Genomic DNA, 13,323 nt, shown 5'->3' on the forward strand with positions numbered 1-13,323 from the left:
CCACTGAGAGAGGCCAGAGCAATGGCAGTCCAGTAGCAGTGATAGCACTAAGAGCCCAGACCTTAATACCATCCTCCACTAAAAGGACCCAAAGCTCTTGGGCTGATCCTAGGTCTGTCAGAGAAAATGCAAAATGAACCTGGAACATCTCATTGTGCTAGGAAGTAAGACAACACTCAAAGAATGATGGGGACACAACAAAAGGACACAAGAGCCACACTGAAGGGTCTCCCACTAGTCAAATCTGGGACAACTTGAGCATCAAAATGATGAAAGTGTCAAAATACAGCTGACTTAAGAGACTAGAACCTCACAGGTTTAAACTGGTATAAATACATACATGCCTACCTATGTAAATGAAAGATGGAGAAGGAAAAACTCTTCATTGCAGTAGATTTCCAACTAATCTATGTAGAAAGAATGATGGAAATAGAAAATTACCACTGTCATCATGGTGGCTGACTCAGGAGAAAGTTGGCAATGGATACTAAGTTTTGTGTGGAAATTTGATGAGGAATAAGACATTATTCCTTGGAACACCTTTCCATAAAATATTACTAGTCAATTATAAAGGAAAAAACAATGATTTTTATGGTGGAGAAACATGGCTGGAACAAAGAAAGAAAAGCCACAAGTGACAATCTGGAGAAGTTGTTTGTAACATGTATAACAGTTAAAGGATAAGAGTTTCCTATATACAAAGAACTACAAATCAGCATTTGTATTATAGTCCAATTTAAAAGGGGCAAAAGATACGATAGGGCAATTAAGTCAAGATATATAAATGGCCAACAGATATAGTACAGATGTTCATCCTCACTAATAATCAAAGAAATACTGAGGAAAACAAGATGCCATTTTTTCCCCTGTTAGATTGGCAAAAATGACAGGTTGATAATATGCCAATCTCTTCATTGGCACCACAATGCATGTCAGTGAGAAGAGAAAATACAGTGTTTTCTGAAGTGATGTCACTTGCAAAATGGCAAGAATATATACCAGTGATTTTGCAAATAATCTGTTACATACAGAGAGTTAATGTACTTCCCTTGCCAATGTAGAAACTCCTTTTGGTGTGCTCATTGAGAACTTCTTCCAATGTTCTACTGAAAATTGTAACACGAATGGCCATATACTCAAATATTAACAGGAAGAGACAAGGTGAAGTATTAGTATGATAAAATCAGAGAATCGGGCTTCCCTGGTGGCGCAGTGGTTGAGAGTCCGCCTGCCGATGCAGGGGACACAGGTTCGTGCCCCGGTCCGGGAAGATCCCACATGCCGCGGAGCGGCTGGGCCCGTGAGCCGTGGCCGCTGGGCCTGCACGTCCAGAGCCTGTGCTCCGCAACGGGAGAGGCCACAACAGTGAGAGGCCCGCGTACTGAAAAAAAAAAAAAAAAAAAAAAAAAAAATCTGGGAATCTTGGGTTAATATCATTTATCCCACCCATCAACTAATCTCTGAACTCTTCTCGAAAAGCCTTAACACCACCATCCAACATCTGCTAGAATACCTCTATTATTCATTCATTCATTCTTTCAACAAATAATTTACTGAACACCTACTCTGTGCTGGGGCAGAGATAGTGCTGAGAATTGAATGGGGAGCAAAAAGAGACATCATATATCTCCGCAGGGAGCTTTTACTGTACAGGGGGAGACAGCTTTAATCAGGTAATCATGTATAAAGTCTTAAATTGTAACAAAAGCAAGTGGTATAAAGGAGAGGTACATGATGATAGGAGAACCTAAAACAGGGGAATTTGACTTTGTCAGGAAGTTCGGGGGAGGCTTCCCTAAGAAAGTGTGGCTGGAGCTGAAATATGATGGATGCGAAGGGGGTTAACTAGGTAAAAGAGAAGAGGCAAGAGCATTTTAGGCAGAGGGGCAGCATGTGTAAAAGCCCTGTGGCAGGAGGTAATATGATGAGTAAGGGGTTGGAAAAGAGGGGGAGTTAGGGCGAGCAAAGCCTGTCAAGGCACATGGGACCAGCCAAGTGAAATGTGGGACCTTTGTCCCAGAAGCTGGGAACAGTAGTAAGCTCTGGGACAGGACCAGCTCTGTGTCTGGAGAAGATACCTCTCATTGCCTTGTGCAATTCTCCCTATACCAAACTTGAATAAATAAAAACCATAAGTCAACTGTCCCCATAGTTCCATCCTCCCTACTGCCCCAGGGATCACAGATTTAATCCTTGTTTCTCATGACAAGCATTTGGAGAGGGCAGCTTCTCCTGCATCTCCTCCCCTTGCTTCCTTGCCATCCAGCCCTTTTGCCAGAGGACATTGTTCCTGTCCTCACTCCACCCCAGGTTGATTCCTGAATGCCCTTCAGTTTGTCCTTTTCTCTTTCCATGTGTGGGCCTGAGAAAGGAATGTAAAACCAATGGAGGGCTCAGGAATGCAAATGGAAAATGATTATTGAACAAGCTGAAAACTGCTCAAAACATAAACTCTCACTTTGAAACTATCATCTGACTGAAATGGAGAATTGCAAAACTGAGAATAAGGAATACAAAACAACTAAAGTCTATTTACAATGTTGGATGGCCAGAGGGTATCAGGAGAGGGCAGGCAGGAGGTTATTCCATCCTTTAAACAGAGTTGTGGTCACCCGACACTAATACAAGAGGAACTGAACAGTTTGAAAAATAAGTCTCATGAAGTAGTAGTGAATTTAAACATTGTAATTTCTGGGACAAAAGAGATTAAAAATTATTTATCTATAATTATTATACATCAGAGGCACACATGTACACATGAAGAATCTCGTGGATGAAATATTGAATAAGTAAAAGCATGTTGTAGAATAATAATACATAGGATGTTATGATCTATAAAAAGTTTTAAAAGAAACAAAATTAAACCACATATTAAATATATAAATCCATTACACCTGTAATCTGCCTTCACTCATCAAAGTCATTTTAATTGTTGCTATAAAAAAGTGCATGTCCTCCAAGCTGCACTTAGCCTAAACGATGTTTGCCTGAGATGTTTCCCAGAAACTTGGAGTCAACTGTGTCTAGTTCAAGCTGAGCTGGTTAAGACTGGATAGGACCACTGACCCTCCAACTGGGCATGTGCGAGTGTCAGCTCAGTGACATTTTGACATCAGAAGGCCGAAAACTCCACCCTCAGATCATGCCAAGTGCCTCAATTTTTTAACACGCCTCCCACGAAGAAGCCCATAGCTTAGTAGTAACTCCTGTGCAGGTTGACAATTCCCTCACCTTTCTCTTATTTCCAATCACCTGTCCCGTCGCTCCCCAAGCCTACGACCACCTTGCTCCTTTATCCCATAAATCTCTCATGCCCCTTGAGGCAGATTTGAGACTTGTTCTCCTTTCTCCTTGCTTCGCTGCCTTGTGAATAAACCCTTTCTTTGCTGCAAACGTCAGCATTTCAGTGTTTTGGCTTGCTGCATGTCAGGCAAATGAACATGGTTGAGTAACACATTCACATGCAGTAAAAGCATAAAGGTATGAAAAGGAATAAAAGTCCTAATTGCAAGATGGTGGATACCTCTGGGAGGAGAAAGGGCCATGCAAGGGGGATTGGCAAGGAGTACACAGGACTGGAGGTGGTCTTGGTTCATTACATTAGTATTTAGACCTTTTTATATTTATGAAATATTTCCCAATACACTTTTTTTAAGAAGAAAAAATTGACGACCTAAGTTGCTGGTGAACTACTGATAAGAAAAGGAACAGAAACAACAACTCTTACCTCCTTTTTAATGATTAACTTTCTATTTAAGAACAGATTCTAGAAAGGTTCACTCCCTGGATGGCATAAAGCAGTCTCACAATAAGATACAGGCAGAGCATTAATGGGCAAACTGAGACCCCATTGGAATGAGTTGCAGTCATTTAAACTCCAGCTGTACCGAATGAGAAGACCCTGGTGTATCGGCAGAACCAGCCTGAAACTAGCCCTATACTGTTTCTAACAAGAAACTGAGTTGTTTTTCACAGACAACAGAACAAAACCACAAGTCATGCAGCCAAAGTATGCACCGAGGAGAAAATTTTGACCTCAGACAACACCCGAAAGCAAAGTCTCTCTTCCCGTGAAACCAAAGGACCTGGACATGACCGGAACCTGAATGCCAGAGCCCTTACAGAAGCAAGGGGTCTGCTGTCCCTGAAGAGCCGGTGCTAAAGCCCCCTTTATCACACCTCACCATAAACGGCCAAATTCCAGCGCCCTTCAGTGAAAACCTGCCCTGCATACCAACCCTCTTCCTCTAACTCGTAAAAGCTTGACCAAACCCCAGATCAGGGAGCCACAGCTTTGAGCCTTGCCTCCTGTCTCCTTGCCAGCTGACCTCGCAATAAAGCCTTTTCTTTTCTCAAAAGCTGGTGCCATAGTACCGTATTGGCTACTGCACCCATCGGGCAGCAAGCCCTTTGCTTGGTAACACTGGTCCTGTATTTACAGACATAAAGCATGGTCTCACCCAAATTGCCATGGACCATGTAAATGCTGAATTTACAGTCAGCTCATCAGAAAAGCAGTGAATCTTAGAAGCTCCCTCACAGTCCCTGTTGCATAGGCATGGACGGTGTGGAGTCTTTACATATTTCAGTATTTCATACGGCATCAAGTCGACTTACCTGCTGCTCCATGGTCCTTGGATCAATAAAAGTCACCAGGTTGATGGAAAAGTAACCAATCACATGTTTCATTTTACAAGCATTTCCAATTTGAAGGCACAAAGAACTGAGAACTTGGGGATCCAATGAGGTCTGAGGCATAGTGGTCCCAGAGGAGATGAAGGGGCCTTCGGCATGAAACTGGTCCCCTGTTGACAGTATCCTGATTCCCCCATTGGGTTCTATCAGCATGTCCACTGTCAGGTTGGTGACGCTCTCTGAAGGTGGGTATGCTTCGATCACGCCTCCTGGGGGGAAAAGCATGGGCAGGTGAAAGGACGAGCTCACGTGGACAGTGCCCATTAGAGCAAGAGAAAAGAGCCCAGTCTTTGGCAGAGGGATTGAGGCTCAGAGCCTGCATCTGCCATGTCTTGTGAGACTTTGGGCAAGTGGTTTCAATTCTCTGAACTTCCTTTCCCTCATTTTTAAAATGGGCATAATAAGACCTACCTCACCAGACTGTTGTGAATCTTCGTGATACTGTGTCGATAGTATTTAGCCCAATGCTTGGTGTATAGTAGGACTCAATGAATGGTAGTTGTTTTTTTTTTTTTTTTTTTTTTGCTGTACGCGGGCCTCTCACTGTTGTGGCCTCTCCCGTTGCGGAGCACAGGCTCCGGACGCGCAGGCTCAGCAGCCATGGCTCACGGGCGCAGCCGCTCCGCGGCATGTGGGATCCTCCCGGACCGGGGCACGAACCCGTGTCCCCTGCATTGGCAGGCGGACTCTCAACCACTGCGCCACCAGGGAAGCCCTGAATGGTAGTTTTGATCGTAACTAGGAAGACACTGTAAAGATCATCAAGCCTATGCCCATTCAGTACATGAACAATGAACCTGAGGACTATAGCAAATCCCTCAGGGGGAATTAACTGCCCACAGTCCACAGTTTGTACCTTGATGACCACTGCGCTTTCTGTTCAACTTCACTGCTTTTTGAAAATTTGACAGGTTAGGGCTTTTATCAGGCATAAGAGAACACTGACCATTATGTCAGCCAAAGGACTTCTATATATAGCTGGTTGTTTTAAAATATAGAGCCAGGAGATGCTGCCATTCTTGAAGATCAGGTAAGCTTGCTCTGTGCTGATCATGGGAGCTTCATAATTTATCTTATTTTACCTTTTGCTCTGAATAACAAAAATCATAGAGGCAAATTTGATGTTCATAGCAACAAATTAGCCCTGGATAAATTTGTGGCCCAGCTCATTGGTGTCCACGAAATTCACATGGCCCTATTTTCTATTTTTAGGCCTAGCTTGTAAATCTTACTGTATATATCCCTTTTATAGAAAAAACTTTAAATATTATTTGTGAAGAATCAGATAACATAATTTAAAAGTAAAAACAATTAAGTGTTCCTAGACAAGGCAGCCTCTGAAGCCTGACAGTATTAAGGTAAACTTGGCCTGTATTTCAGGAATTTGCGGGGAGGTGACCTCTGCTCACAGCCTTTGAACAGCATAGATGGTTAAATCCTGAAATTTTAACAATTCTCAAATGCAGCCATCTGTTACTTTATACAAAAGGCACTTTCTTTAAATGTCTATAAATGTGGTTGGAGCTGGTCCTAAAGAAAACTGAGTTTCAGAAGGAAAACTGATTTATCTTTTTGGTTGGTTTGAGATGTGCTTTTCTTTAAATGAGGTTCCTAGTGTGTGCTGTACCCAAATACCGGTTGCCGGGGATTTAGCAAGGTAAAGGTAACAAAACAGCAATGACACAATGCACAAGAAAAAGCAAAAAAACCTATTGAGTCTCTGATTCAGAAAACTTTGTGGCTTTAGCTATCACCTACATTTTGAAAGATGGTGCTTCAGTGAAAACACATTGTCCTTTACAGTTACAAGATTATTTTACTTCAAAGTAGCTTATTTGTATTGTCTTCTCAGCAACAGAACCATGGTTTTTTCACCGTTAATTTTTTTCCTTTCGAAGCAATTAATTCCTCTTTTAAAAATGTATTGCCTTTGATATAATCCTATGACAATGTAGAAGTCAAATCTCTAGCACACTTTGTGACCATAAGCACACTTCAGAGAGTAGAAATGAAATGAAACAGGCAATAGGGGAGGATGGCAGGAGATGGTGGCCGAAGGGTCAGGAAACCTGGGGGAAGGCCTCTCTCAGTCAGTGAGCATTTTACGCAGGGCCTGCTGTACGCACTGGGCTCAGAGCCCGCAGAGGTTTGAAAACACATGACTTACCAGAACTGGATTTTTGAGACATGCTAAAATTGTAGGATCTTAACTGTGTTCCCATTCACCACGAATTTGTTGTGTGATTTTGCCCTAGTCACTTCCAAGCTTTAAGCCTCTTTCTTTTTCTATAAAATTGGCTCAATAAAGCTTGTTCTGCCTCCCGTAAATAAGCACTGTGATTACAACACGACCGAGAGAGAGGAAGAAAGGATAGAGATGAAGGAGGTTGAGGCAAAGCCTAAGCTTGTGGTCATACAGCTCAGGTGAGACAGTGGCTGGGAATACCCTTTCTAATCTACAAAGCTCCCATGAAAATAATAGATTAGAGGAAGGTTTGCAGACTGACCTTATAAGATCTGGAAACTTCCTAACATCCTGTCCTGTATGGACCTGAGATCTTCATGGTCTTCCCCTCCTAACTTAAAAAAATCCTTTATTCTTAACCGTTTTTTATTACATGTACCTTATTTTCTTCCATTGATGCATGGGGTTGACTCTTTTAGCTTTACTTTTCTGGCAGTGGGTGCATGTGGAAATTTGTAGAATCACAGAAATTTAGATTTGAGAAGACATTAGAGATTGTGCCTTATAACTGCCCCCCACCCCGCGCTTCTCCCTGCACCAGTGAAGAATCCTTTTTCAGCATTCTTGTTAGATGGTGGGCCATCCGACGCCTTGCTTAAATAATTCATTAACAGAGTGTTTACTATGCCCTTCCACCCCACTCTGCCTTGCAGTATATTCCAACGCCCAACAGATCTGTCATTTCCCATGCGATCTCATACCTTGAGCTAGGAGGTATTCCTTGGTAAATATACCCATTGGCTCTGGCCAAGACTCCTGGGGCAGCACAGGGGTAGCCTTTTATTGGCTCTGCTACGTAATCACAGAGTGATTCGGGGTGAGTTACTTAATCTTTTGTACCTCAGTTTCCTCCTCTATAAAGCAAGGTGATAATGCTACCCACCTCATAGGCCTGTTGGGAGGATCAAAGAAATTAATGTAGGTGTACTTAGAATAGGGTCTAACACATAGTAAGCACAGACTGTGCTTGTTATGTTATCTTCACTGTGCTATTCTCACCACTGGCTTGTTGCTGCTGCTGTTGTTAGCATCTGATCTAATATTATTATAACACTATTATATATTCATGTTAATATATTATCATCGTTTGACAGTGGTAAAGAGTGGAAAGATATCTTCTGTGGTCTGTATCCTAGCCTTCTCTTATAATTCATGTGGGTAAGCATATAGGAATATCTGCCTTACACTGTAACCTTCTGGAGAGTGAGGGGCAGTGTGTGGCCGTGCCTCGGTGTAGCACTCCCACAGGACCTCTCCAACTGGGGATAAGCAGCATTTGCTCCATTCATTCCCTCATCCACTGACCTCCTAATGTCATTGGAAAATTGAGGAGACGTCAAGAGGAGGAGGATGAAAGAAACAGAGGCTGACTTTGCTCCAGGACTGTAGAGGATCTTATTTACAAAGTCTACCTTCAGAACTGGAAGTGAGACCGTTTCTGCTCTCCTAGAAAATGGAAGGAGAAACTAACATTTCTTAAAGACTTTATTTTGAGTCAGGCTCCACGGAAGGAACTTTCATATCTGTATTTCATTGAATCCTCCCAAAAACCCTGTGAAGTAGGTGAGGAAACTGGGCCCCTGAGGGTTTAAGAACCTACCTCAAGGTCAAGGATGAGATCCAAGCCCAGGTCGTCTGATTCCAAAGCCTAGTTCTCAGGAGAAGTCAGAATCTTGAGCTATGCGTGGCACGCTTGGTATGCTCAGTTCCTGCTTACTTAAGAGGCTGAGTGCAAGATAAATATTTAGGCAAAGCTTAAAACAGAAAGAAAGTCTGCTTGTAGGAGCACTTTTCTAAACCAACACAAGAGTTGCAAGGTATTCAAGTTGGCCCCAGGTTGACTCAAAACTAGAATTCAAGGTTGTGCAGACTAATCCTCAATAGAAGCTTTACAGTCTTATTTACCTTGACTGAGAAATGTTTGGAGGAATTTCCTCCATGTCGGGAACCGTTTCTCATTGACTGGCTGTGCGTGCTGTGCTAAAACGCCCGCCAGCTCCTCGGAGATCTTCACCAAAGCTGGCTCCTGCAGAAACAAATTAAATAGAACCACAAGCAATTTTACTACAGAAATGAAAACTGCTTGTGGAGTGATTAAAAACCAGGCCTCCAACAGGCAAAAAAAATGTGGTTACTGTTTACCCAGAGTCAGAAAGCCATTTTGAAAATATTCTCTATTTTTCCAGCCATTTCAATTTTCATATTTCAAAGGGACTTGGCCCCTAAATATTGCTGCTAATCGTGCCTGTTGTCTCCAAAAGGCAGCCTTCTGTCTGGGCGTCAGGTAACCCCAGTTTCAGACCCACAGCAGCCTGACCAATGGCATGTCCTCGGGCACTGTGCCTCCCTACTCTGGGCCTCAGTTTCCCAGTGTGTAAAAGGTGGGGTTCACTACCTTCTCCCTAAGGTCCTTCAGACTGGAATTTTTTTTTCATTAAAAAAGATTTTACTGATGTATAGTTGACTTACAATGTGTTAATTTCTTCTGTAGAGCAAAGTGACTCAGTTATACATGTATTTATATTCTTTTCCATTATGGTTTGTCACAGGATATTGAATATAGTTCCCTGTGCTCTACAGTAGGACCTTGTTGTTTATTCATCCTATATATAATAGTTTGCCTCTGCTCCTCCTAAATTCCCATTCCTTCCCTTCCCCACCCACCCTCCCTCTTGGCAACCCAGATGGGAATGTTTTTTATACTATGACCCTAACAGAGCTAATCTTGGGAGAGATCGTGGAGTTGGCAGGGTCTTTCTTGGGCACCTTCATCTCTTTAAGCCGTGCCCATTCCCCCTGGTTGGGGGGTCTCCATGTAACTCTGGTATCAAAGCCTTAAACCACGGCTGACCCTGTAGAGGTGGGATTTTAGGAGGGGGCAGGTTGGAAGAGTGAGATGGGGAGGGGGGCTGGCTTCAGTCACCTGATGTGCCCCACTAGGTCATAGCCTCATCTGCCTAGATGTGAGGCTGGCCCCACGTCATTGTACAACAACCCCAAACTACAGAGCATCCTGTCAAAATGAAAACAGTAGGAAACCCTCTGATGAATAAGAAACCTGGCTTTTTGACATGAAAAGACTCGGTTTGTCGGGACATTTTGGTTTTGTTTTTTTTTTGGAAAGCCTTAGACTATCTAAAATTTTTTAGATAGAAGCCACCTCTTCAGATATTTTTCCTCTCAGAAGAAGAGCAGGGCACTAGACACAAAACATTTGATGGGCAGGATTCATATTCAAAATATAGGACATTGACGAGAAAAACTCAGGCTTGCTTTGGGTTGCTGGGGAACTTTCTAATCTTTGAGTGAACATCAGTATTTGGAAGAGTCAGAAAAGAATCAGCTTTGGCGAGTGGGGCAGGAAGGAATCTTAGAAATCATCTGTACAGCTATTTATTTTCAATTTCCCTGCCTTTAAAAAGTGACTGTCCTCCCCCCTCCCCCAGCTCCTTGGAACATCTGATTCATTCTGGGTCCCGTACCCTCTGAAAATCTACAATAGAAGACAAATAAATATCTGAGAGTACACGCTAGGCAGGTCCCAGTCACCTGAATAATTTCTGAAATATCCAGAAAATCCTGGTGGTAGAGTCTCATTAGTTAGCTTAGTAAGTGCTTGACGTACAAAACAAAAATGCCATGAGGAAGGGAGAGTGCCGCCGCCCACCCTTGTTCAGGGTGGCTCTCTGCACAGTTGGGGGTCGTGAAGAAGGGCTGGGGAAGCCAGCTTACACAAGGAGCCTCTACCTTGGGAGTTAATAGGCAGGGAAGTTGCTGTCAAAGCCCGAGCACTTTGTATCCTGCACAGTTTACATCTTCTCTGCTCTTTACTGTACGTTACCTCATCTCCCCAAGGCCCTGCATCTAAACCAGAAACAAGCACACAAAACACGCAGTTCCAACAACCTGGACCCCCCTTCTTGGTTCCTTCTTTGAGCACTGTCCTCCACACCCATCTTTCTTTTTGTTTTACACTTGTTTCAGTTAAAACCATCCTACTCTATCGAAAGAGACCAATTGTCTATGATTCATGCAGTGCCCCAAAGCTGGGACGATGAAGCACGTCTGTAGGTTCCCACCCTGCTTGGGAAACTAAATGTCAAGGAAGGAACCCATGCAGGGCAGGCCCTCTACCAGGACAGTGGAGACTTCCTTTTTGTTCTGCTCTGATTAAAGGGCCCTTTCTGCCCTGTTTCTGAAAGGTGTTGAACCATCTATCCAGTGATCTGCTATCTGCTATCCCATCAAGTCAGTTCAAGAGAAGTAATTCATTTATTCATTCATTCATGCAGAAAATGACAGGTACTTAGAGTAGTCAGAATCACTGAGACAGACAGTGGAATGGTAGTTGTCAGGGGGAGGGGGAATGGGGAGTTAGTGTTTGATGGGTACAGGGTTTCAGTTTTATAAGATGAAAAGAGTTATGGACATGGATGGTGGTGATGGTTACACAACATTATGAGTGTATTTAATACCTTTGAACTGTAGACTTAAAAATGGTTAAGATGGTAAATTTTATGTTATGGGTATTTTACCACAATAAAAAAAATCGAGGAAAAAAATTACAGAATGTCAGGCCTAACTGAACTAAGGAGAAAGAGTGTTTATGTGTTGGGGTGCGGGGAGACTAGAGATGGAGGTGAGATAATGAAGGAGTGTGTGAAAGCTTTGCCACCTAAGTCTTGAAACTAGATCTCTATCTATTTAAGGATTAAGTCAAAACTCCTCAGTACGACACACAAAGGCCCTCTGTGACCTGGCCTCTGATTGCTAATGTAGCCTCACTTCTCTCCTTTCTGGCTTTCAGTCTTGCCCCAAACTGCCCTGGTTCAATGTCTTTCCTCTGCCTTCCTTCCCCCGCTTCCTCACCTAGCTGACTGCTCCTCACCCTCTCTGAGTTAGTTCCAGTCATCCCTCCCCCAGGAAGCCTTCTCTGCCATCCCTGTGGGGTATCCTTTCCCCATGCTCTCCAGCCCCCCGGGGGCTCCTTAATGGCGTGGTCAGTGGCTTTGAGGTCAGGCTCCCCAGCGCTCAGCACAGGGAACACTCAATATTTGTGGACTGAGTCGTGGCGGTGATAAACACAGGGACCCAGCCCCGAAGAGCTGAAGTTACAGAATAAGGGAAAATGTGAAACCTTGCAACAGGCTCCCTCCTTGCTGCCCAGGGACCACCTTGGGGGATGACTACTTAAGAAGCACCAATGCTTCCTGGGTGGATTTTATGAGATTCCCGGCCTCTGAGGGGCACTGGAAAGATAAATAAGGTGACATTTATGAAGTGTCACCTCTGAGGCAACATGCTATGTGAAGGCCAATAATTAACTTGTGAGGCTGTAGCTTGCAAGAGGCATCTGGACACTGTGTCAGGCTGCCCTCACTGCCTCTGCTTACAGAGCCAGCCATTCTGCCTTGATCTACAGCGTTTGTGCTGCGTACAAAGCCATAGCAAGGGGGTAAATTTCCTAGAGGAAAGTCTGCTGTGGAAATTGTGTCCCATCATGAGGAGTACAGGGCTGAAGGCACTTGCAGGGTGACATTCGATAGGGGATGCTGGGGCACACAGAGGCAGCTTGGGGCCACGAGGAACTCTCTAAGAAAAAGATACGCAGAGAAATAATGGGGTGGGAGGTATTAACTGTTCAATTTATTTCTTTATTTTGAAAGCATCTGATAGGAAATAGAAGGATTATACTAAGAATGGCCTTAGTTCCAATGAAGAGACATCAGATGCAAGTTCTCAGCTTGGGAGTTTCTGTTCTCTAGTGTATATCATTTTGCATAGTTCAAACACAATTACCACAACTTTAAGGGCAGATGCTGATAACGGAAGATCTGTAGCTATTGGGGCTTATTCTGTTCAGAGTAAGCTTAAGTACACATTGATGCACACGGACACAGATGTACAAAACCGTGCCACACAAACCCCCAAATTCATGTGAATCATCAGAACCGTATTCATAAAATACTTCCTCTTGTCACAGCAGGCTCACATTCATTATCTCCTTTGGTCCTGACACCAACACTCTGAGGTGGGCCAGCACAGGATTATTTCCCCTGCTCTACAAATGGCAAGTAGAGGCCCCTGGAGTGAGGAGGCTTGTGTAAGATCACTGGCTGAGTTGTCAGATTCTGTTATTGGGTGATTTTCAACCCATGACTGAAGACAGAAAACAACGGAGTTGGGGGAACCATTGCTAGTTTGCCTTCTTCCCCACTGCTTTTCACCCTTGCAATGTGTGTGTGTGTGTGTGTGTGTGTGTGTGTGTGTGTGTGTGTAGAATATCTGTTAAAAGCCAGCAACCGGGGCACAGATTCTCTATCTTACATACTTATGAAATGAGTAGTTCAATGAGGCACATCAAGGTGATAGACTACTACTGG

At 43.6% G+C, this 13,323-nt stretch overlaps 1 protein-coding gene and 1 long non-coding RNA gene across 4 annotated transcripts in view; one reads left to right on the forward strand and one right to left on the reverse strand.

The window, feature by feature from the left end:
- The window catches only part of LOC132419825 (uncharacterized), a 94,490-nt gene that overhangs the window by 62,866 nt on the left and 18,301 nt on the right, over positions 1–13,323 (forward strand). The window lies entirely within an intron of this gene.
- The window catches only part of IQCH (IQ motif containing H), a 209,680-nt gene that overhangs the window by 45,467 nt on the left and 150,890 nt on the right, over positions 1–13,323 (reverse strand). For all 3 annotated transcript variants that reach the window (XM_060003709.1, XM_060003716.1, XM_060003715.1), the window contains 2 exons: positions 8,846–8,966; positions 4,618–4,904 (listed from right to left, as the gene is read on the reverse strand). In XM_060003709.1, the coding sequence (XP_059859692.1) occupies positions 4,618–4,904; positions 8,846–8,966 (408 nt within the window). The remainder of the gene's footprint in view (positions 1–4,617; positions 4,905–8,845; positions 8,967–13,323) is intronic.

The sequence above is a fragment of the Delphinus delphis genome, chromosome 2 (genome assembly GCF_949987515.2).
Source record: "Delphinus delphis chromosome 2, mDelDel1.2, whole genome shotgun sequence".
In the NCBI taxonomy this organism is placed as follows: Eukaryota; Metazoa; Chordata; class Mammalia; order Artiodactyla; family Delphinidae; genus Delphinus; species Delphinus delphis.